Source organism: Cricetulus griseus, chromosome 2, assembly GCF_003668045.3.
Source record: "Cricetulus griseus strain 17A/GY chromosome 2, alternate assembly CriGri-PICRH-1.0, whole genome shotgun sequence".
NCBI classification, from domain to species: Eukaryota; Metazoa; Chordata; class Mammalia; order Rodentia; family Cricetidae; genus Cricetulus; species Cricetulus griseus.
The window spans coordinates 192,361,828-192,388,034 of record NC_048595.1 but is presented as its reverse complement, the minus strand read 5'-3'; the positions used below and the strand labels follow the sequence as shown (position 1 = coordinate 192,388,034).

Sequence of the window (26,207 nt, the reverse complement as noted above, 5' to 3'; positions counted from 1 at the left end):
AATTATTTGTAGTTTTTATTTGTCTACTAGCATATTTTCTGATTCATCAACCCTTCCTTCTGATTTCTGTTTCTCTCTTATTACAGCATGCTGTTTAGCACGCTTTCTCAGTCTGTGAGAATATTTTTCACACATCCCCATTATGGGAGTTTCCTGGGGAGATGCCAACAAACTTTTCCCCAAACCACACAGAACACTGATGGCAAACCAAAATGAATGGTCCTACCAAAACCTAACTTGGTGAACCAGGGCGTTTATTGGGGTTACTTGCAAGATTATGACTCACGCAAAGGCTGCTACATCTCTGGAAAGACCAACCACATGAATGACAACTCATGAAAGCTGAAGCCTTGGATCTCTATATACACTTTGCAGTCAATTTCACAGGGGAGTCTCTTCTCTACAGATATCCTGCGCTAGCCTTGGAGGTGGGGCACTAGTGAATTTTGGAATGTTTGGGTACCAGAGCCTGACAAGTTTCATGAGCTTCCTGAATTTTTGTCATTAGCTTCCAAAGTTGGATGTTATTCAAGGTCTCCTGAAAGATAGCCTGGCCAGTGTTTTCTTTGAATTGTTTGAAGATCATATTTATTTCATACTGATTTGTATTTTAACAATATGGATAAAATATTTCTAAAATTTACACATAGGTATTATAGGCCTATACATCATTGACTTCACAGAAACATTCAGCTAAATTTCATTGTTTTACTGTGGTCAACATTGTTTGGGACATGAGGCTGCCTTGCTTTGTGATACAGGGATGTTCTTTGGTGACTCAACTGTGTTAAATCGTGTGGTTCTTCTTTAAGCCTGGTGCTTCATAGAACTCTGCTCTCTCTCTCTCTCTCTCTCTCTCTCTCTCTCTCTCTCTCTCTCTCTCTTTCTCTCTCTCTGTGTGTGTGTGTGTGTGTTTGTGTGTCTGTGTCTGTGTCTGTCTGTCTGTCTGTCTGTCTGTCTGTCTGTCTGTGTGTCAAAACTTCTTGAGACAACTGACTAACTTACATGTCTTTACTCTTCCCCCAGTCAGTTGTTGCTTCCCTACAAACTGGGCAAACACATGTAACTTTATTGGTATCATCACTGGTAACATCTTATTCTTTATAAATTCATTTTATAACTACTAAGTATGTGACAAATGGCAGTTTCCTTACTGTAGAGACAGGTTCTGTAGAGAGATCACTTGGGTTCTTGTTCATTTCTGTACTTCATCCATATCATCCTAGGTAGTTCCTTAAACTTTGAGCCTTAGTTTCCTCTTAAAATGAGGGAAAAAATACAACACACTGTCTAAATAGTTCTCCTTTTGACATGAATTCATACTTATCTAAAATACAGCAAAATTATTGTGGTATTTGGCATATTATTATTCAAGTCTCCATCTCAAACATGGTATGGGATATGAAGCTCTGTACAACTGAAGTTAGAGACAGAGTTTTGTAGATGAAGAAGCTGTAACTTAGAGAAAGACTGAACCAGCATTGCTCTATTTCTGTTCCCACAGGGCACAGGGCATAATGTGGAAGTCTATTTCAATATTTGTTTCTGCCACAGAAGAGGAGGTTTTCCAAGAGCATCAGGGAGTTATATGTGACATTGCAGAAATCATAATGTAAATTAGGGGGTAAACATTCATTTGCTTTATAAATATTTGATTTTCCTCCACCTTTTCAGAGTTACTTGATGCTCCTGTCAAATTATGTGAATGTTAGAAAGCCTGAACTTTAGCTTTGGGCTTTTCACTCACTCATGGGGTGACCATGACAAATCCTTTCAATTGCTTGTCCTTTAATTAAGCTCTTAAAGGGCAAATGTACTAATAATTATCAACTGCCTTTTAGCTAGCTTTTAAGTGCTTAAAATAACAAAGGTGATGATATTATATTTTAGCTATGGAGCAGTTATTATAATGCTTCAAATGAAAGCATACAGCCTTTTATTATTATACATTGAACTTTTAGAATGAGATGAATTTTTTCTTATTTAGTTATGGCTTTGCACTTTTTAGCCTTACTTATAGTTGGTTCCCCATCACTTCATTCCTTACTCCCTTCACACACCATAAAAACTGAAGATGAAGTTGAGTCATTCCCTGGTGTCTTTGTGTTGAAGAGTGGTGGTAGGTCACCGTCAGACCCAACTCTGCTTGGTTCCAGATTCTGGGCCATGGATGCATAAGCCACATACTCCAGTATTTTCTGTGGTATCCACTCTTTTGAGAGAGAAAGAGCAGGTAAATCTGGCATCTGATCTTTTGGGGAAAAAAAGATCACGCATTCTTTGTACATGTACAGACTTGCATGAGCTGCGGTGTAGGGTGAATGTAATTATGGGTAATGTATCAGTGCCTGAAAATGGGCACAGTCACCAGAAGCCCCATGAAAGGGATCAAGGTTTGATTTTAGTTGCAGTAGATCTGAAGGGCCGAAGACTCCAAAGCCATGATAACTTAGTTATCTCTGGATCTGGTAGATGACTCTAACTTTCATCTGTGACTGAAGCTCTTGATTACATTAGAAGAGGACACTCTCAGAAGCTCAAGTTTCAGCAATTGATAAGAAATCCTTTAGAAGCAGATACAGGTGAAATTTGTGGAGTTGCTGCAAGACTGACTCAACTGTTTCCTTGTCAACTTCTCTTCTCCATGGTTAAATTTTCCACTTTCAGAACATAAGTTCTCATTTAATTCATATAGCCACTTTTCTTGAGGGTCCATGGAATACTAATTTTAATTGTGGGTTTATGGGTTGACTTTTATTAGCATCAACAGAGTGGTGTTGCCTCATTGTAGCCATGTAAGGTTGATATTATTTTTATTTTGTGCTACAAATGAGCAGGTTTCAGTTCAGATGGTTTAAATGTGTTGCCCCAAACCATTCAGCTAGTAAGTGGTTCAGCCATGTATTGAGTACAAGATTCTCTGGTACTAAAAATCTTGTTTTGTATGACTCACACTAAGAGATTTCAGAGCAGTTGGTTGGCACTTGAAAGTCATGAACAAGAGTCATCCACCCACAAACAGTTCCACCACTCAACAGCTTTCACGTTTTACATTTTGGTATCTGAAATGCTTTCCTGTTGACTGATTTCTTGACTGTTTACTCCATAAAGTATTTTTGTTAATAAATGGGCTTTTTAAAAAACATACTTACACAGAAGTTTAAAGGATACTAAGTTAAATGTAGGCTTAGTTTTCAGCTGTGTAAATAATAGAAAATCCAGTTGATGGTGGCTGCTGGCTCTGTGGCCTCAACTGTCCAAGCTGACATTGGTTTGATTCTTTCAGAATCTTTTGATTTGGGTCATCAGAGGGTACTGCAGATCTAGGGCCCACCCGAAGGAGAGAAGGAAGATGGCCATGTCAGCTATAGCTGACTTTTACTTTTTCTATTTTAAACCAAAGGTGGTATTTTGTGCCCTTTTGCAACCTTGTGCTTATGACTGGAGATTCTAATTGCATCATGTTTTGAGTGTAGGAGAGAGAAAATGCAGTACATACTGCCAATAGGTCTACAGAAGTGGCTGTGTCCATAGTGGGAAGGGACAGGACAAAGTTATATGTATGTGAATGTGTTTGGACCACCACTGCCCATAATAGAGGGTGGGTGTTCTTTTGTCTGTCCCAGCTGTGGGGAAGAGTTTGGACAAACTCTAGCAGGTGCCCAGGTCTCTCTGCATAAAGGGACCTCACTGAACACTTGCTTAATGGTTAACAAACAAATATTATTTTATTCATGCTGTTGGCAATAGTTATAAAATGTAATCATTCAAGTTTTTGCTTGGTAAGAAGTTTTTAGCTATAAATTGGATTTCTGTGTTTGATTCTGTATGTGACCACTCATAAGAGCAGCCATTGCTTTCTGGAATTAAACATGTAGACTATGGTAGGAAGTATTTGAATATCGATTGGCCTTCTTCATTCACATTCTTCCCCTTTCTTGTTTCAAATGCTTTCCCTTAGTTTTTATTAGCTATTTTGTTCACATGTTCATCGAATTAAACATACTTAAGTTTATTTAGTTATCTATTATCTATTCTTTCCAGTCCTCAGCCCCTTATTTCACTTCCCTAGATGGTTCTTAGCATTAATTTCTAGTCTTTTATCAGAGGTATTTTATACACATGAGATACAAATGCATGTTTTCCCTTTAACAAAACTGTACAACTGCCAGGCATTGGTGGCGCACGCCTTTAATCCCAGCACTCGGGAGGCAGAGGCAGGTGGATCTCTGTGAGTTCGAGACCAGCTTGGTCTACAAGAGCGAGTTCCAGGACACCCTCCAAAGCCACAGAGAAATCCTGTCTCGGGAAAACAAAACAAAACAAAACAAAACAAAACAAACAACAATAAAAAAAACCCTGCACAAATGCTAGTAGGATACATTGTTTCAAAAAATCCTTAGGAATTACTATATCATTCAATTTAATAGTTATAAATTAATTTCCTTGATCTGTTATTCACGGGCTTATTATTCTGTTTGGGGGACACCCATAATTTCTTTAATCCACTTCTGTATTAAATTATTCAGATTATCCCAGCCTTTCGGAAATATAGAAGCTGTGCTGCAACACATGACCCTGTGTTTGTTGCTGAGCACACATGCAAATACATTGTTGTAAGGAGATGGAAATGCTTGGCCAACTAGGATCCTGCCTGAGGACCTGGCTCCTCAGGAGCTGACAGGATTCACGGTTCCATTTGCATTGCCTGCAAGTACTGTCAAGTGCTGTTTCCCCCCCTCTTAAAAAGTACAGGATATTACAAAACCTGTACAACTTTTGTTTTTCCTTTTTGGCAATGAGGATGGAACCTAGGGTCTTTTGTATGCTACGGAAGTGCTCTTCTCCCCCAGAGATATAACCCCAGGCATTCTTCTTATTAATATTTGAAACAGGGTCTCCCTAAGTTACTCTGGCTGGTTTGGACTCAAGGTTCTGCCTCCTTAGTAGCTATGGCTAGAGGCCTGTTTTACCAGTTAACCAGGCCTGGATACTTTTTTGAATCTGTTAAAAAAATTATCTAATTTTTCTTTTACTATTAAGGTCAGGCACATTTACTTTAAATGTGTTTTTAAATTATTTTAATTTTATTTCCATTCCTATATCTGTGTCTCTTCTTAATTTTTCTCTTGTGTTGGTAATTTCTATAGGAACATTTATATTCAGAAAGTCTTTTGTGATAGAGGTGGGAACATCCCCCCAATCCCATAGTTTATGGTTTGTTTTTGTTTTCACTTTATTATGCTTTTGGCCTGGTGCTAAACGAATGAATGAATGAATGAGTAAGTGAATGAATGAATGAATGAATAAATAAATAAAATAAATAAATAAAGTTTCATGGAGTGACATGTATCCGCATTACTTAGTTTTAATTTGTTTGTTTTATGGCTTAGGCCTGCAACAAACTCAGAAAGTTTTCATTTCTGTGAACTTACAGTAGAATTCTGATCTGCTACCTTTGCTATGCCCTTGGCTTCATTTTCCTAGTCAGATCTTTCATATGCATGCAGTTTTCCTGGGGAGGGCAGGTCTGAGTCCTGGACCCAACTTGGATTTTTGATGGCCACTGGCTTGTCTGCAAGTGACTTTACAACAACTTGTACTTGCCTATGATGGCCTACCTTTTCACTGTTGTGTGAGGCTCCTATGCACAAGTGTGTTTCACACTTTCTGTCAGTGCCACGTGGTTTTGGATATTATTATATTTAATTGAGTGTGGTTACTTCTCTCTTGGTTGTTACCCTTACTTTTCATGATTTCTTAATGAACATATGACTGAAATATCCAGTGAGTATTTTAGGGTTCCAGTTTTTCCCTGAGCAGTGCCCTTGAAGGTGGTCTAGTAAAGAATTCCAGGATGTATAAGATACTGTCCCTGAGATCAAGATGCTACAGAGTGCTTGAGAGGAATGCTTAAGAGAGAGGCAGGCAGGGCTTCTTATAGCCGAGCCTCTTCCGTTCACAGCAGGTTCTCTGATTGTGTAGTTGGCCCCTCTACCATATTTTAGAACCTCTCCTATGTAGTTCTCTCCCTGTCCATGAGTTGTAGATAATGAGGTAGACACATATCAATTTGAGGCTATCCAGGCAAATATAAAACAGTTATCCTGGGAAACTGAAGCTTCCTGTGGGATGTCTTCTGGGGTCACAGTCTGTGAAAAACACAATCTTCAGACCCCATAATGAAAATAAGTAACAGTCCCCTAATTTTTTTCATAAGAATAACAAAGGAACTAGATCTGATTTGCAGTCAGTCACGCTGGAGAACTCCCCTGCCTAGGAGCTGAAGACAGACCTACCCATTACAGAGATTCTGTGAAATGCAAACAGGCTATTTATGCGGTTAGATTTTAATGTTGACTCTGAGGGACTGTAATGTTTGCAATGTTTTTGTGTTCTCTAGAGATTTTGGGGTACATTAACACTTCTCTGAACCCAGTAAATACCATTTTACAGTTTGTAATTGACAGCCCACACGTCCTTGGCTTTCAGAATGCCACTCTTCTTCCCCTTTACTGACAGCTGCATTTCAGATCCTCTTCTGGCCCTGCCTTTTAGATTCTCCAAGACTTGGCCTTGAGAACTGTCATGTCCTACTCTTTGTACTTTTTTGTATTTTTCATTTGGTCTAGTAAACCACTTAAATCCAGATGCTTCCCAAATTCATTTCAGGTTCCAGGTTTCTCAGTGTGCCTTCCGTATCTTAGTTTTATTCTTGGCATCTGTACTCAGATGTTAGTGGCCAGAAAAGGGCTTTTCATTTCTTACTTCTGTACTCTACAGAGTGTGGGAAATATTCTCACCATTCATTCTGTTTTTTTCAGGATGGAAACTCAGCAGCCATCTATGAGTCCTTTTCTTTATGATTCCCACTTGCAGTATATCAGCAAATTCTACATTGGTAGATATTGTCATCACTATGCCCATCAGAACCACTTTTGCATTTCCATGGCAACCCCTAGCCCAGGTTACAAAGATACTCCAACCACTTGATTGTAGTAGTATTGTGTATCTTGTATCCTTCTACACTTGTGTCTCTTTACTCCAAGTCCCACATGGCAGGAGGATGAGCCTTGCAGGCTGCAGGTCATGTCCTGTGATTTCCCTGCCTATTAATCTCAGTGGGTTCCCATATAGAATCCAGTCTAGGTGCCATTTCCCAAAGTATAGGGCTCTAGTTTATACTTTGTTGTACTTGCCCACCTTCAGTCTGTCCCTTGGCATTTACCTTTAGCTACTCCCATATTCATTTCTTGAAGCATACTAAGCCCTTATACAGCCGATATTTTCACCTGTGTTCTCTACACTGCCTGAGATGTCCTCTACATGATGGGTTGTTTTTCTCATCAATACCTGCACTAAATAGTACTCCCTGGAGTTGTCCCTGATGGTCATATCTGCTGTCATCTCCGATTTACCCTTCCCCATCTCATCTCCTGTTTGTTTCCTTCGTTGCAACATCCAAAAGGCTTAATTACTTTATTAAATTGCTTCAAGTAATCTTTTTGATGTTTTACTTTCCTGATCAAAGTTAATGTCAGTGGGCAGGCTGTCTACTGTGTATTCTGCAACATGTCTAGGAAGTAGCGCAGCCCTGGTAAATGGTGTTTAGAATTCTGCCTAGACTATCAAATGAATGAACAAAATTTCTTCAGGAGAAGAAAATACTTCTCTCTGACAACATGTCAAAGTATACTATAAAGCCCCAAAATAAGGTGATTTCAGGTGTTATCTGACTTTAAGAAGGAACTATGAAATAGAATAGATAGTATAAGGAAATAAAATAGAAACTTCCCTAGGGAAGTTACCAAAGAAGGAAATTATCTGGATTTCCTGTGTGATTTGGAAATCATACTTGTGCAGTGACTTATCAGTCAGTAGTATGTGTTTGGTGTAAACTTACAGACTTTTTAAAAATTATTTTTATTAGAAATAAGCTTCTTTAACATGTCAATCCCAGTTCCTTCTCCCTCCCTCCCTCCTCTACCCCTCCACTCCCTATCCCAACCCCTTTCTGCTCCACAGGGAGTGTGAGGCCTTCCATGAGGGATCTTTAAAGTCTGTCATATCATTTGGAGCAGGGCCTAGACCCTCCCCTGTGTGCCTAGGCTGGGAGAGTATCCCTCCATGTGGAGAGGGCTCCCAAAGTCCATTCCTATACTAGGGATAAGTACTGATCCACTACCAGATGTCCCATAGATTGCCTAGAACTCCAAACTGACATCCTCACTCAGGGGGTCTGGAACAGTCCTATGCTCGTTTCCCAGCTATCAGTCTGGGGTCCATGAGCAACCTCTTGTTCAGGTCAGCTGTCCCTGTTGGTTTCTCCAGTCTGTTTCTGATCCCTTTGCTTATCACTCCTCTCTCTCTGCAACTGGATTCCAGAGTTAAGCTCAGTGTTTAGCTGTGGGTGTCTGCCTCTGCTTCCATCAGCTACTGGATGAAGGCTCTAGGATGACATATAAGGTAGTCATCGATCTCACTATTAGAGAAGGGCATTTAAGGTAGCCTTTCAACCACTGCTTAGATTGTTGGATGGGGTCAAACTCCTAGATCTCTGGACATTTCCCTAGTGTCAGAATTCTGTTTAAACCTATAATGGCTCCCTCTATTGTGGTATCTCTTTTCTTGCTCTCCTCAATTCTTCCCCTGACAAATTCTTCCTGCTTTCTCATGTCCTCCTCTCCCCGCCTGTTCTTCCTTTCTCTTTCTTTTAACTCCTTCTCCCCTCCCCCCATGCTCCCAATTAGCTCAGGAGATCTTGTCCCTTTCCCCTTCTCTGGGGGACCATGCATGTCTCTCTTAGGGGCCTCCTTGTTTCCTAGCTTCTCTGGCCGTGTGGATTGTAGGCTGGTACTCCTTTGCTCTAAAATCCATATATGAGTGAGTACTTACCATTTTTGTCTTTTTGTAACTGGGTTACCTCACTCGGGATGGTTTCCTCTAGTTCCATCCATTGGCCTTGCAGACTGTTTTGAGCTACACTTATGTCACATATTTGGTGTTCTCATCTTCCATGAGTATGCTTAAAGAACACTAGGACCTTTATCGTAGTCATGAGAGTGGTTCTTAAGGTAGAAGTATCAAAATGGTTGCTGTAATAAACATCTATTGACCTCAGATAGGCAGATGTGGTTTCTGTTTCAAGACTCAGAAACATGGAGGGGTGAACTTGTCATTGTCTTTTGTGGAAGTGTCAATTGTAGGTACATAAGCAACCATAGTGCAACAAAGGAGTGTTTGGATTTGGAGGTGATGTGAAATCTAGACTTGAATAAGTGAGAATTTGTTAGATGAAGACTTTCTAGGCTATAAGACAGAAAGCAGAGGATTGGGCAGGAGTGCAGGCAGCAGGTTATGTCCTTTGCAACCAAGGGAACTGTAAGGAGGGCCATACGTTAAGGAAGGTGGAGATAGGCAAAGACCATAGAGCACAATGCCTTGTCTGCTGTGGATGCAGATTAAGTTTTACCATCATGTATGGACGGATTTTGAATGATATTGTCCTTAATAGGATTACATAATTTACATTTCAAGTGACTATTAGATGATGGAGATCATTTCCAAAAGGAGGAATCTAGTAAAGGATGAGGTCACCCAGGGAGTGTCAGCCAGAGAGGTTTAGACATTGACCCTAGTGGGGGCAGTGACACCAAACTGGGCAAGGAGACTGAGGTCACTGTGAATAGCAGAGAAGAATAGAGCAAAGCAGTGCAGAAACCCTGCAAATAGACCCCCCCCACCCACCCAAGGAGGCAATGGCAGAAAAGTAAGCTGAGAGTTAAGAGTGGAAGACTGCTTCCAGTAATGAAGCTGTCTTTAGTGATCTTTACCAGTAGCTAATGGGCTGATGGCAGGAAATCCCCTGGAATTGAAGGAGCCCTGAGAAAAACCAGGCCCACCCAGTGTAGACAGCTGACCCTGTTTCTCTTTTGTATCTTTTTTATTCTTTTAGGTGAGTTGTAATGATGTGACCTTATTTGCATATTTCCCTAAAAGGGAAGAAGAAGGGGTACTAGGGATAATGGAATGTGGTTGACATTGCTTTAGACACATGAAACCTGAGAGAGAAGTTAGGAGGAAAGTGTGCAGGGTGGGTGGGGGTGAGAGTGTGTGTAGAGAAGAAACAGAGGTCTTTGAAAGATCCTTTGGACGTGTGTGATTATCAGCCCCTTTGGAGGTAGGTTTCAGTTTTACAATCACCCTGTCACTCAGATGCAAGTTGGGAAAGAAAGCAAACCCACCAAACCCTGACATATCATTGACAAAAAAAAGTCTAATTGTTTTCTATCTCCTTGAATCAAGTATCACACAGAAGAGTCAGTTTTGTCCCCAAATTGCTGTTTCTGCAAAGTAACAGCCAGACACGGAACAGTTTGGGTCATAGGAGAGAAATACCACATACAGAAAAGCTAAGCAAGAGCAGGGATCTCCATGGAGGAGAGGAGGGCATACAGGACACAGCCATGTGGACTTTTCCCCAACCCACTCTGCAGCTCACTCATTGAGGAGGCAAATATGCTCCTTTTGGGTGCTTTTACTCCTACTTTAGTTGACCAGAAGAGAAGAGAATGACATCTTTCTTGGTGGGGGACACTGTTGGCATCCGTCTGTGGGACTTCAGCCACACAGCAGGATTGACACCCTTGGATTCCTAGGCTCAAATGCCAGGAACTCCCACTAGTCATCATAACAGCCAAAAAAGTGAACACATGTTTCTAAATGCTTTTGGTAATTCATGCACAGCCAGGGTCTGGTGTCCTTGCTTATAAACAGCCAGGGAAGCAAGGTATTCTTTTCTTAATTGTGATATGAGAGATGACAAAAATAAGGAAAGGTAGTCTTTATTAAGGAAGAATTGAATAAGATATAAAACAATAGTGAGGCAACTAGAATACATGTTTCTGCCACATTTATTTGTGGATGCTTGTGATTTTTCTGAGGCCAAGAATAAGATTTCTCATAAGAATGCTTATGTGTTGCTGCATTCTAGGGTTGAACTGACTACAGAGGCACCCTAAATAGTATCATGCATGGGTTGAAACACTGTCTCTTCAAATGGAGAGCAATCTGTTACAAAGCAGATCTACTTTATGATTATCCACTAACATGGACTCCCAAATACTTTGAGTCCCTATGCAGCAAGCTGTTCATTTTAATTTTTGCAGAATGGAATCCTCCTCTGATACCGTTACCCTCTCCTATAAATAGTATACCTGGCTAGAATTTCTTAGCTCGCTGTGTTGCTAAGCATCACCTGTTGTCTTTAAGTTCTGCACTAACTCTTGTGGGGCATTCATGCCATACTGAAGCTGCTTTTCTACTTTATTTTTTCAGTTATTCATGGTGGACAATGGAGCAGATGACTGGAGAATAGCCATGACTTATGAGCGTATTTTCTTCATCTGCTTGGAAATACTGGTGTGTGCTATTCATCCCATACCTGGGAATTATACGTTCACATGGACGGCCCGGCTTGCCTTCTCCTATGCCCCCTCCACAACCACCGCTGATGTGGATATTATTTTATCTATACCAATGTTCTTAAGACTCTATCTGATTGCCAGAGTCATGCTTTTACATAGCAAACTTTTCACCGATGCCTCCTCTAGAAGCATTGGGGCACTTAATAAGATAAACTTCAATACGCGTTTTGTTATGAAGACTTTAATGACTATCTGCCCAGGAACTGTGCTCTTGGTTTTTAGTATCTCATTATGGATAATTGCCGCATGGACTGTCCGAGCTTGTGAAAGGTAAGTTTGTTTCTTTTCCTGAGATAGTAATTTGCCGCATAGCATCTACAGAAGCAAGAGAAAGAACATGATGTGCCTGAGTTTTGAATTTTTTTTACTGTCTTTTAAATAACAGTAACAAAGCTTTCCAGAAGGTTCCTGTATAGAGCTAACAGGTTGATGGTTGTGTATTCTGCTTTATCTAGTTCTCAATAGAGAGTTGCCTTTGTTATCTATTGGAATTCAGAGTCCAGAACTTTTTGTGGCTACTCTTTATGGGAAATGTTACATTGCTAAGCCACTTCTGGCTTAAGTATTGATTGTTATTAGCACACGAAGTCTTGATGCAACATGTTTGAACCTTAGGGGACCTGTTAAAGTAGTTAAGCATAGTGCCAATTTGTAGGACTGTGTGCATGATTACCTGTTCAAGACTTGATGGATGCATGATTTGGTTTCTGTTGAACATTTAAGAAGGAACAGAAAGATATAGTGTTTCTTTCCTGTCTGAAAAGCTATGGTGTTTTAGGGCTGCACACAGCTCTGGTGTTTTAGGGGTGGACATGGACTGTCAGTGTTCAGAGGCTGTTCATGGATTCTAACCAATGTATTCTGTCATCATCAATGTTCACTCCATTGTTTAATCAACAAAATACATTCATGAATGATCTACAGAAAAAGCCATTTAACAATGTGTGGTGAGTATGGTTATAGGACTCTGGGTAGGAAATTCAAGGTGAAGTTTGCATGTGAAAGAGGACTGGATTTTAGCTCTTACTCTTGTACAGAAACAAAATTTGTGACGGGGTAAATCTTATTTTAGAACTCTTCCCTCCTCTTCATATTTTTTCCTTTTTACTTTCTCTGGAATAAATAGTACTTCCTTTACTTTCTTGTTTTGGTTTTGTTTGTTTGCTTAGACATTTTTCTTTTGGCTCAGTTTTTATATATTTTTACCATGGAATCATCTCTAAACCTTCCCCCATTTAATAGCCTCCCTCTTTCTCATTAGATATATTAACCTTTCCCTCATTTTCCTCTGGAAGCTGTGGCTTTCAGAACCTTTCTTGCCCACTGTGTCATGTCAGGGAGGGAGGGTTTTTTTCTGTGTGTGTGTGTGTGTGTGTGTGTGTGTGTGTGTGTGTGTGTGTGTGTGTGTCTATGTGTATCGGAATGTATGTATGTATGTGTGTCTATGTGTGTTTCTGTATATATATATGTGTGTATGTCTGTGTGTGTGTGTGTGTGTGTGTGTGTGTGTGTGTGTGTGTGTGTAGTGCCTCTTTCTTTATTCCTTTACTTATGCTTTTACTTATTTACTATGGGTGATTCCATTTTGTGACAGTTTCTAAGAAAATTCAGTGTGTGAGAGAATGACCTTGACAACATGGCAGTCTGTATTCTCAGATGATGTTAATGAACAGTGTGGGTAGATACAATATTACAGGTTGTAAAGTCATTCTTCAGAAAAGTAGAGAATTTCATTTCCCTTTGTTTTTAGGGTCTCACAGTCTGATTCCATTCTCATTTTAATCTTTATTATTTTTCTCTCTGAAAGTCTCCAGGATTGGCATTCTATCATTGTACAAGTTTTTAAATCTGTTTCAGTCTATGATACTGGGAACGTTCTTGACCCATTCTTTTGAGGGAATTTTGATCACATTGTGACACTCCAAGACTTAAATAAAGTTTATTTTGAACTGGGGGCAGAGCTAGCCACTAGCTGAATTGGCCATAGAGAAACCAGCAATTTAGATAGAGAAGCTGCACTGGAAAGGAAATGGTGGGTACTTGAGTTTGGTGCTTTCTTTTGGTTTTGGGACAATTGAGGAGACACATCTCATGTTGGGTCTCTGGCCAAAATCAAGGTCTGCTGGTTGCTTCTCAGCTTCTCTGATCTAGCAGGTTTTCACCCCACATCTGACTTCCAAGTCTTTGTTGGTTAATAGAACAATAGGGATTTAGTTTGAACCTACATATAGCGGCCATGGCAGAACCAGGGCTGAGGGACCCGAAGGCCCCCCAGGCCATGGCCTGAGTGGTTCACCAGGTGTTGACTGCGGGATCATGGGGCCACAGACAGTAATTAAAATATCCATAGATTCATGTACATTCACTAAGCTGGAAGGAAAACATTACCATTCAGTATTAGAATTCCTGTTTTTCAATTCTTAGAAAGAAAACTGATGTCTTAAAGCTCCTGGATTTTGTTGTGTGGATAATGCTCTCCACATACTAGTTTCATTTTTCATTTTCTTATTTTCTGTCTATACTTTGCTTTCTATATTGGATGACAACTTCACTTTTATTTTTAAACTTTCTGTTAGGGGTTAGGGATATACCTAGCCTTTGCCTAGTATAGCTGTGCTCTGGATTTAATCCTCATTACAGTGAAAGCAAACAAACCACTGTAATTTTGGTTTTGGAATTGACTTCTTCCTTACCATACATTAAATTCCTTATTTTTGACCCTATGTGCTCATTTGTGTTTGATAGTTCCTTGCTTCTCTTTTGCTGCTATATAGCATTTTATTTATCTGTCATTGTTAAGGATGCTTTTAAAATTCTTTTCTCTTTGTATTTTGTTTATGTCCCCAAAGATGCATTAGTTCCTTTTTTGGCTGCTATTTTGGAGGCTTTCCTTAGATGCTCGAGTGTCCTTGGCTGCATGCTCATCCTGAGGAGCACATGGGAAAGAGTCGGCTGGAAACTGTAGGTTTCTATCTGGAATTGGCCAACTATAGCCTTCACTGAGGGAAGATTTGGTTGATGGGAAGGAACAGCATATTTTGTATTTCCTCTGAAAATCTGACCACCCCATGAGCAATCATTTCTATAACCTCATCATCGAAGCCAAAGTATGAATGGCTACTTTGTGGAAATTCCTGTGAAAGCAGTGGGAGGGGAAAGAGATATGAAAAGTTCATATACAAATATTCATTTTCAGGTTCTCATCAGGGAATGTTGGAAACCATTCAGCCAGTCCACAGATCTGCTCTAGTCTGTCCTGATTACATAAGTCCAGACTCCTCTAGGCTTGACTAAGAGTAGACGTCTAGGTTAAGTGTTTGCCTCTGTGCAGGCTTTGGGTCTCTTTCCATTTAAAGCTATGCCATGTTCCCATCTGCAGTGGGCCTGAGTGGACCATCCTGGAGTTATGAGGATGGGATGGGGGAGTGGTCACCAGTGTTCTGAGAGCTACTTCTAGTTATAACTCTGATCTAGAATTCTGCTTTCTTGAGTCAGTATAAGATCAGCTTTCTGGTATATTTGGCACTGTATTGCCACACATTCATTTTGTCTTTATGGATTTATACGTTTTTTTTTTCTCATTTGCTTAAAGTTATCTATAGTTATTATCAGAGAGTTGAGAAAAGGAGCCACAAGGAGCATGCACATGCTGGGTGAGTACTCAAGTTTATCTGTGGCTTGGTTTTAAAGTCATGTGTAACAATAAATCTTTCTGCCAAGCAGCCCATGGCCATCATTCTGTATCAATAAGTCTTTCTGCCAAGCTGCCACATGAGCACTTTCTGCCAGCTGCCTGAGTTCTGCCCGCCGCCACATTAAGGTCCCAAGTAACACACAGAGACCTTTATTAGGTACAAATGCTACTTGGCCAAAGACTAGGATTTCTCATCTGCTAGCTCAGTCTTAATTATCAACCATAATCACAAGACTTATCTTATGGAGGATGCCTCCGAAGGTGTCCTGTCTTCCTGGGCTCATATGGCGACTCCAGACCAGAGAGCAGGAGGAAGAGAGAGAGAAGGAACGACTTCCTTCTTGTCCTTGCTTATATATGAGTCTGTCTGCTATGTCAGTTCCTGCCTGTATCACAAGACTTTCTTTTACTACACTTCCCAGACTCCTCCTTGACTTCTAGTCACCTAACCTGCTTCTTCATTGGCCAACATTACTTTATTCAACAACCAATAAGATAAACATATACAGAAGGACATTCCCCATCAGTCATGCATCTGAATCTTTCTGGTTCTTCTCTACCTAAGTATAGGCATAGCATTTGAGGGTTTAGTGTTCCCTTTGTTTTTGGTTGAATTTTGCTGTACTGAGATTCAAACCCTGCACTTTCTAGACAAGCACATTCTACTGCAAAACTAATATCCATAGTTCCCATAATGTTCTTTTTAAAGAAAGGCAAACTGCTTAAGGTAATGCTCATCACCTAGCAATCATGGTATTTATGGACTTATGATGTTTTTGGAGCAGATGTACCTACCAAGTTGAAGAATGAGTATTAAAAACTTAGACATACCTATTCAGATTCTGAGGATTAAGCCAACATTTCTGCCTAGCAGTGTTTAACTGTGGTGGGTAATAATCATACTTAGTAATATTTACATGGGTTTGGGTGGTCTCTACTGTGACTATTTCCAAAGACTAATTTAAGTCACCTCAAAATTGCTCACCTGCCATGCATTTTCTGTTTTTAAATGGTTCATCTCACCATTTTTTACCCCAAATATAGAAATTCTGAGGCAAGCTGTGCCAACTTCCAGCAGCCCAAGGGATATGTATTTTTGTTATGCTTGAATTGTTAGGTTGGCCAGTCCTATCTTCATCAATAGGCAATGAAAAGAGAAAGAGTCCATTACATCAAGAAAATGAGTCTACAGCTAGTGGTAACAGAAACAAATCAACAGATTTATGGTTTTGTGGGAAAGGGACCAAAAGCCAGGTTCAGGATTGCAATCCCAAGACTGAGTCATGGTTTGCAATTTAGAGGGTGGGTGACCTCAGGCTAAACATATTGCTTCTTCTTGCTCATGTTTCTTCATTTGCAAGCTAAATGCTTTGAGTAATCATTATCTAGCTTAACATTTTATAATTATACAAATCTGAAAAGAAATAAAATCATTACCCAACATTTTTATAGATTTCTCCACATTTGACTATTTTTTAGCAAATTTCCCATTTTGCTTTGGAAAATCTCCAAATTGTGACTTTTAGATGCAAAGATATGTATCTGTTGGGACTGGGATCCATTATTCTGCATCTTGATTGGTCATGGTTCTCTGTAATGGTCTGTTGGAAAGAGAAGTTTTCTTGATGATGGGTAGTGATTACATTTGTCTGTAGTTATAAGGACAAACAATTAGAATGTAATTAGGTATTATTCTGGTTTACTAAAGTGGCAGTTGTAGATTCTCCTCCAAAATTGTGTCTCCTACAAATGTCAGAAGCTATAGATATTAAATCTCACCAGCATAACTCCCAAAATTTGAACTGAACCAGGACAACAGCAATAGACATTCTACCATGTGCACGAAAAACCCCGAAACCTCAACCCTACACAAGGAACTACAGGCAACTAAGGAATGCTGAGAGCAAGAGAAATATCCCTCTCTTTGAAGATCACACCAATTGGTTATCCAATTCTCCTAGCTAGCCCTAAAAATACACATACAAGTACCATTATACAGACCCAGAACAGGTAGTATTTAGGAATATTTAAATATATACGTGTGTGTGTGTGTGTGTGTGTGTGTGTGTGTGTGTGTGTGTGTGATAACAATAATGAAAAAGAAAGGCCATGATTTTGAAAGAGAGCTAGATGAGGTAAATGAACAAATTTGGAGGGAAGGAAGGGAAAAGCGAAATTATACAAATTATTTTACAGTTTCCATTTTAAATATTTCACAAGCCTGCGTTTTTCTCCTTAATGTTGGCTTGTCTTTCTGTCTCTCTTCTCTTTGCTTCCTCTGTTCTTCCTCCCTCCTTTCTTCTCTTCCTCCCCCTCCTTCTGCCCCCTCCTTCCCATCCATCTTTCTTTTATTTTATAAATATATACTGTTTTATATAAGCATAATTCACTTATTTCTTTGGTGTAAGTGAACCACATTGATTTATCTTTGGCTCATCTAAGTGTCCTGTCTATATTAAAGGGAGGTATTTTATATCTAATAGAAACTCTTTTTAGTTAATGATAAGAATTTTAAGACTATATAGAGGTTGGAGATATGTCCTGGCTGTTAAATGTACTATGTACTGCTGTTTGAGTGGACCCAAGTTTGGTTCCTCATGCCCATGTCATGTGGCTCACAACCATCTATCTGTAACTTAAGCTCTGGAGCATCTTATGCTTTCTTCTGGCCTCTGCAGGTACCTGCATTTATCCATACACATACAAAAGCATAATTTAAAATAAAAGAAATCTTTAAAACAATAATTCTAAGGATATTTTAAGATTGAGAGAATCAGGAAGCTTTCTGGAAAAGGTTTTGATTCCTGTCCTCCTACTAAGCATAGAGTTTCTAGCAGTTTCTTGCAAGCATCCTCTAATGATGGGGAGGCATTTTATAGGAGGCATCTGTTTTTCATCTCTGGTATATTTTGTGCTCAATATTTATTTGTCTGTGAATGTAAGTGTGTATGTGCATATTGTGCTATATGCATACTATGGATATGTGTATTGTATAGGTAGCATGGATATATAATGTGTGATTTTTGTAATTATAAAATTGTATTTCTATATTTTACATATATATACACATACACATGTGTGTATTTATTGACTTATTATTTATTTCAGTGAATGATAGGTAAAAGCAGATAAGACAGGACTCAAGTATTATTTGAGTTGCCTCATTGGTTAGTAAACATCTGCCTTCAGCTATGAGAGTAATCACACTCTGGTTCTGGTGTAGCCTTGTGTTCAAGAGAACATCTTTTCTGATGCAAGCCAAGAAGTGTGACATTATCCTGGTAAATGATCTGACATTCAAAATGGCTCAGCTCTGGACATTTCATCAGGACGTGTCTAGCAAAAAGTTCAGGGGTATTTGTGAAACAGAAGAAACTGAAACACTAAAGCTTAAGTCCCTGGACTTTGAGAAATACCCAGTCCTTATGGACTTCTTTAGTTTTATAGAAATAGCCTACTCCATGGACAATTTAGTATCAATCAAGAGATGCTGTTCCGAAGATATTATCCTAACTTGGCTAGCCTATGTATGGGGGCTAGTGCTGTGTCACACTAAGAAAATCGTGTTGCCATTGCTTTTTTTTCTTTTTTTCCCCTGAGACAGGGTTTCTCTGTGTAGCTTTGGAGCCTATCCTGGCACTCACTCTGGAGACCAGGCTGGCCTCGAACTCACAGGGACCCGCCTGCCTCTGCCTCCTGAGTGCTGGGATTAAAGGTGTGTGCCACCAACACTTGGCCATTGCTTTGTTTTTATTGTTATTATTATCACCATCGAGGTGTGAAGAATGACTAGTATGTAAATATGCACCAGGAATTCCAAGAGGGAAAGTGGTATTGTTTGCCTGAACCCCTGGGGCATGTTCTGGGTGTATGTTAATTAATACTGAAGTTTTAGAGACTGAGAGGTATTGCAACCTTCTGCAGACTAAAGAGTCAATAAGATGAAATATTTCTGTGTTCAATAGATTCTTTTCTTCTTTAATAATTTGGAAGAGAGTATATACTAAAACAAAAATAATATATTGAGTACATGGAGCTTTGGACTCTGGTGCCAGTGTTTCCAAGTAAAAGTCACACTATGTTACTGCAATAAATCAGAGGAGTTGGGAGCATTTCTGTCAATGGGGAAAGGACCATGGAGTTAGGATATCAATGGCCAAATTACTTCATGCCCTGATTTATTCATTGTCTTGTCTATAAGCATATTTAAATAAATTAACTTATGAATTAATGGAAAGGGATATATTTTGGAAAGTGAATTTGAAATGGTTTCATTTTGAAAGCGGAAGTGTTAAAGAAGTGAAGAGTGAAGGTTGGGTGTGATTATCTTCTGGAACTGTGTGTGAGCACTGTGTTTTGTAATTAGATAGTCTTCCATCCTTTCAGCCATAACTTATAGATGATACAAGGATTCTACTCTTTGCGGATTATGGCCTCTGAATCATGTCCATTTACACATCAGAATGAATGCTCTTATTCATGAGAACCCCAAAAGCAATCGTTGTTAACATCTACTACATCATTTCAGTATTGCACTGATACCCTTTCCTGACTACATTTGTCTGTACAGTCAAGATCGTTCTTTGTTTACTCTTGGAGGAGCATGCTTTAAAATAATGCCAACGGTAGGTTTCAGTTGTGTGCAAACTGCATTTGGTGTGCATATGTAGCCTGGATCTTAGTCTTCACTTTGCTTTTTCCAAAAGAAGTTTAAACTTTTACTTTCCCCTTTCAAATGACATATGCAAACTTTTGGAGGATGAAGGATAAATAGCATGTGGATGTCTTACCTGTTCTATTATGTTTTTTTGTTATTAATATAGGCTTACAAGCAGGAGACTGTAATGGAAAGCTACATTTTACAATGCTGGCTCTTTTTCCCAGTACACTGGCCAAGCTTTTATCTTATATTTTTTAGGAGACTCACCCAGAGGACTGTTGTCTTTTAAGCCCTAGTCTTTAGGGTTGCCTGGTTTTATCTCATTTGTTTAAATTTGAGAGATGTCATCTATGGTGGCATTTTTTTTAATATTTATAAAAGTATCACTAACTATGCATTGTGATACGAGGCAAACACGTTGCTGGCACTTGAGTTTGTTACAGAGTGATGGATAACTATATTATTTTTCACCTCTCCAATTTCCAGCTGTTGCCAAGTCAACACCAAGCATTTCATCAATGGATTTGTAATATGCGGCTAATGGTAATATAATACTTTGTTTACTTCCAGTGTCTGACTCATACGATACACTTATAGCATGAAATACTTATGAGTCACAGCTTTAAAATGGCTCTTTTATGTTATAAAAGTCTGCACTTTCTAAGGCCTCAGAATGCACTGGTCTTGCAGAGCCTCAGTGCTCAGTGTTATGTTCCCAAATAAGTTGGTCATTAAAATCTTTTGAAAAGAAAATCATGGCCTCAAGCTCCATTTTCTCTTCATGCCTATATAGATCTGTTTTGGAGGAAGGAGTCTACCTCTGAGGTAACAAACAAGAGTTACATTTGGAGCAGGGGGCTTTGTTAGCCTCATCTCAAGAATGAGGGTTGGAAAATGTCTTCAGGGGTTCTTAACGCAGGACAACTCAAAGTTGAACAGCAAAGGCATCCAATCTCAGTAGACCCCTGACATCATTGTCAGTTCATAGCTTCTTCCCACTCTGACATCCATGCTCAAGTTCAGATTTCATGAAGTATGAGCTCTGTCTTCTTCCTGGATTTGGAAAATCCTTGAAGCTATATCCATGTAGAATGTATGTGTAAGGCGTATACATGAAGGCTTCCTTGGTGAACTCATGCAGTTCAATTTCAATGGACCATTTTGTTTTTAGATAACAGGCTGGATGGGGATAAACATTGTCTATTATTTGCCCACAGATTTTTTTCCCTTCTATTTGTGTTGGTTTTGTTGTTGTTGTTGTTGTTGCTGTTGTTAAGTTCTAGGAATCAAACCCAGGTTTGTAGGGGAACCTGTAGCCACGCTTGCTTAGGGACTGGCTACAGGTCTGCCTGACCGAGGGCGTGGTCAGGGTGACGTAGAGTGAGAGGCAGTCGTGGCTGGTCAATTTCAGTTTCGGTTCCCTCTTTTGACTTGCATACAGACCACTACCACGCCGCTGGCTAGGTCGCTCTGTAAGTAACGCTTTTCCCTATTAAATACCCTAGTATTTCCACTTGGCTCTGTATTGGTAATTTCCCACTATAAGGGTCCTTTTATTTTAAAGCTGTAGGCATACTGGTGCACCTTATTCTTTTATTTTTAATGCTTCTTTAATGCAAAATTGCATTAAAATAGAAGAGGAAAATTTTAAGACAAAAAAGTTTTTTCCCATGCAATAAAATTTACACATTTTGGGCATGTACCAAGTTCAGATAAATCTGCCTCATGTTGTAACAGTAAACTTTTGTTTTATTTAATTTATTTATTAGTTCTAGTTAGGGAACAAGCTTGTTTCACATGTAAGTCCCTTCTCCCTCTCCCTCCACTCACCCTTATCCCTCCTCCCCCACGCCCAGCCTACCCCACACTCCATCTACCCACCACTCCCCAGGCAGGGTAGGGCCCTCAATGGGGGGGCTCTGCAAAGTCCACCAAATATTCCTGTGCTGGTCCTGGGCCCTTCCCCATGTGTCCAGGGCCAGAGTGTAACCCTTCACGTGGTATGGGATCCCTAAGTCCCTTCTTGCACCATGGAAAAATACTAATCCACCACCAGAGGCTCTTATTGTGGCAGCTCCCTCTCCCCTACCCTCATGCTCCCAATTAGTTCAGGAGTTCATGCCACTTCCATTCCTGAGGACCATTTATCCCTTAGAGTCCTTCATGTTTCCTAGTTTCTTTGGTGAAGAGGATTATAGGCTGGTAATCCTTTGCTCTAGGTCTAAAATTCATATATGAGTGTGTACATACCATGTTTGTCTTTTTGTGACTCGGTTACCTCACTCAGGATGGTTTCTTCTAGTTCCATCCATTTGCCTGTGAATTTCAAGATTCCATTGCTTTTTGCTGGTGAGTAGTACTCCATTGTATAAATGTACCACATTTTCTCAATCCATTCTTCAGTTGAGGGGCATCTAGGTTGCTTCCACGTTCTGGCTATTAAAAACAATGCTGCTATGAACATGGTTGAATATATGTCCTTGTTGTATGAACATGCACTATTTGGGTATATACCCAAGAGAGGAATGACTGGATCTTGAAGTAGACTGATTCCCATTTTTCTGAGCAACCGCCATACTGATTTCCAGAGTGGTCTTACAAGTTCGCACTCCCACAATCAAAATCCCAACACAGTTTTTCACAGACATTGAAGGAACAATACTCAACTTTATATGGAAAAATAAAAAACCCAGGAGAGCCAAAACAACTCTTTACAATAAAGGATCTTCTGGAGGCATCACCATCCCCGACTTCAAGCTCTACTATAGGGCCATAGTTCTGAAAACAGCTTGGTATTGGCACAAAAATAAACAGACAGACCAATGGAATCGAATTGAAAACCCTGATATTGACCCACGCACCTAGAAATACCTTATTTTTGACAAAGGTGCTAAATCTATACAATGGAAAAAAGATAGCATCTTCAACAAATGGTACTGGTACAATTGGATTCTGACATGCAGAAAATTGCAGATAGATCCATACCTGTCACCATGCACAAAACTTAAGTGCAAATGGATCAAAGATCTCAGCATAAATCCATCCACACTGAATCTTCTAGAAGAGAAAGTGGGAATTACCCTTGAACAAATTGGCACAGGAGGCCGCTTACTGAACATTACGCCAGTAGCACAGACATTGAGGTCTGTAATTACTGAATGGGACCTCCTGAAACTGAGAAGCTTCTGCAAGGCAAACGAAACAGTCAGTAGGACAAAACGACAGCCCACAGAATGGGAAAAGATCTTCATCAATCCCACATCTGATAGAGGACTGATTTCAAAAATATATAAGGAGCTCAAGAAGCTAGCCACCAAAACACCAAACAATGAAATTAAAAAGTGGGGTGCAGAACTAAATAGAGAATTCTCAACAGAGGAATCTGAAATGGCTCAAAAACACTTAAGAAAATGCTCAAAATCATTGGCCATCAGAGAAATGCAACTCAAAACAACTCTGAGATACCACCTCACACCTGTCAGAATGGCTAAAATCAAAAACACCAGTGACACTTTCTGCTAGAGAGGATGTGGAGAAAAATGTAGCAGTAAACTTTTATAACTTAATGAACTTGTTCACTGTTAGTAGATAGAGAATGAGGCCTTGGTGTTCTATCCCAGAGCTGGTACTGGGTAATAAAGCACCTACTTCGTGTCAGGAAGTCTGCTTGGCTATGCTCCAATAAAAAGAGGCATGAGCTGCTTTATTAGCTGTTGGCCTGGCAGGACATCTAGTTCATGCATGGCTTTTGGCATCCCAGGAAGGAAAACAGTCCTTGAACTTTCCCACCCTGCCTGTTGCAACTCTTCTTAGTCCCTGGGTCAAAAAAATCCCATGGATTAATAAATACTTTGATTGCTACCAAATTTCCAGGAATGCTGGAAAGCCCAGTAATGAGAAATGGAAATGTAGTGTCATACTGAAGTCAGAGATGCTTTGATCTCCTGGCTGTTATTCAATGCTTAGTGAAAAGTATGGAATAATAAAAACTAAAACTAAATTATCAAGGTGTCAGCACACTTTTTGGCTAAAGTGTATAAAATGAGCATTACACTGTACTCATTTTAAAAAACAATTTTAATGAAGCATAATATATATTTAATAAAATCTATCAATTTGGTTGGTTTAGTGCTGTGGGCTGGTGCACCCACACCACAATAAATTCTGTAAAGACAGATTTGCCATGCTGAAGCATTCAGATCAGCAAGATCAGACAATACAATTGAAAATTCACTAGCTACAGGTTTCTCAACACACCAGGGGTCACAAATATTTGTAAGACCTGTATCAGTATCAAGATTGTACAAATTTTTTTCTCATCATTATTTATGATCACATAATAACCATATGTATTTATGTTGTACTACATGTTAAGAGTAACCTAAGAGAGCATTTAAAACCTACAGGTTGCTATAGATGATGTACAAATACTATGATATTTTATGTAAGGCTCACATCAACAGACTGTGGTTATTCACAGCTTCAATCCCCTATAGACACTAGGGATGACTGTATCATTTCTTGTATCTTTTTCTTTTACTTTGCTTAAATGATACTTATCTCTGTTACAGCATGTCTGACAGTGTGCTCCTTTATATTGGTGAACATTGTTCTATTATAAGAACATTTTATCCAACTGTTCACCAACTGATCCACATTTAGATGGTTTCCTAGTGTGAGTTTTATAGGGTTCTGTGAGTTTTTATATAAAAGTCTCTGCATAAACATGTACTCTGCCCCCAGGTAAATATCTGAATGTGTATCATTTTATATTCCTGCAGCAGTGAACAATATATGAAAGTATATGAGGATTATAGATTCATGATATACCTAACAGTATTGTTAGTCAATAACACATACATATGAATGGCAGTATTTTGTATGTAAATATATATTTTTATATTAATATGTACATCTGGGTATGGATAACTAGCATTGGCAGCCATATATATGTGATCATATATACATAAATATGGATATATAAAGAAAAGTACATATATACATATATACATTATATACATTTACTCGTGTAATATTACAGCCATACTAAAAAGCAGAGAGTGGCCTGGTATTATGTTTATAATTTGCAGCCCTCTAGTGAGTAGTGATTTTGAATAACCGTTAGTGATCATTAACTCTTTGTAAATCTTTGGGAAAATAGCTCTTCATTATGCTCACTGGTTTTTAAATGGCTTCCTTTGTCTTAATGCATTTTAAGAGTTTTTTAATGTAGTTATCAATATTTATCAGAAACATGGTTTGTATATAGTTGTATATAGTTTGTATATAGTTGTATATAGTTTGCATATAGTGTATTGTTATATTTTTTTAAATTTCTCTTATTATTTGTAAATACGTCAAGGCCATGCAGCCTTGCCTTTCTCTGAATCAGTCTTGCCTTCACTCCTAAGACAATACAGGAAAAGAAACTCAGAGATATATCACTCCCAGGTGGCACTTGTTGAAAATACCCACTCTCTCATTGAGTTCTCTTTCCTCCAGGCTGCCCTTTTCCCATTCTGAAATCTTTCTAGAGACCACCTTTTCTAATGTCATAAAAGGGAGGAAAGAAGAGAGGAGATTTCTTTTTAACACCACTGAAGATCTTTCCATTGCACTGATGATGTTGACAACTCTGAGAAGTAAAGCCACAATGGACAATGTCACACGGTTGCTTAGGGTGAAAATGCTCCTGGTTTGTCTTCTTTGGTGGATACTTAATGTTATTTTTGTTTTCTTTTCCATTTGAAGCAATAATTTGTTTTAATTTGTCTTCTGCTTTCATGATCATCGGCCAGATGTCTAAGTGCTTCAAAGATGTAGCTAGCAAGACATTGTGAATGGCCATGTTCCTCCTCACTGTGTTTCTTGCTGAGTTCCTGATAGTCCATGCTCAGGACTTTAAACGGGGAGTGCTCTAGCTGTGGGCTGCTGTTAGGCTACTTGGAGCATCAGTTAAGATGTGGTAGTTTTGATTCTACCCTGCAAGGGTAAAAGATGCTTGGATGATTGCTGCCTGATACCTGTGCTTTCAGGACTCTTCCCTGGACATTGCCTCTTGAAAACTTTGTGTGTTAAACAAAATGTGCTGTTTTAGTTTTCTAAGTTATGCTTGATAGTCTAGCAAAAGTGAAATTTAAGTGATGGGGGATTTCTTCCTGTCGGCTGACTTTATGTCCCTCTTATTGGTTTAATAAAACGCTGATTGATTTAGTAGCCAGGCAGGGCTACCAGACAAGGAGAATTCTGGGGAGATGATGCAGAGAGAAGCTGCCACAGAGATGCCATGTAGCTACCAGGAAAATAGGACACCAGGCATTCTCTGGTAAGATAAGGCCATGTGTAGATTAGTAGTTATGGGTTAATA

General features: G+C 39.3%; 1 protein-coding gene across 1 annotated transcript in view; it reads left to right on the top strand.

The window, feature by feature from the left end:
• Positions 1-26,207, top strand: part of LOC100761590 (small conductance calcium-activated potassium channel protein 2) — a 127,672-nt gene that overhangs the window by 24,280 nt on the left and 77,185 nt on the right. The window contains exon 4 of the mRNA XM_027400851.2: positions 11,338-11,756. Within this exon, the coding sequence (XP_027256652.2) occupies positions 11,338-11,756 (419 nt within the window). The remainder of the gene's footprint in view (positions 1-11,337; positions 11,757-26,207) is intronic.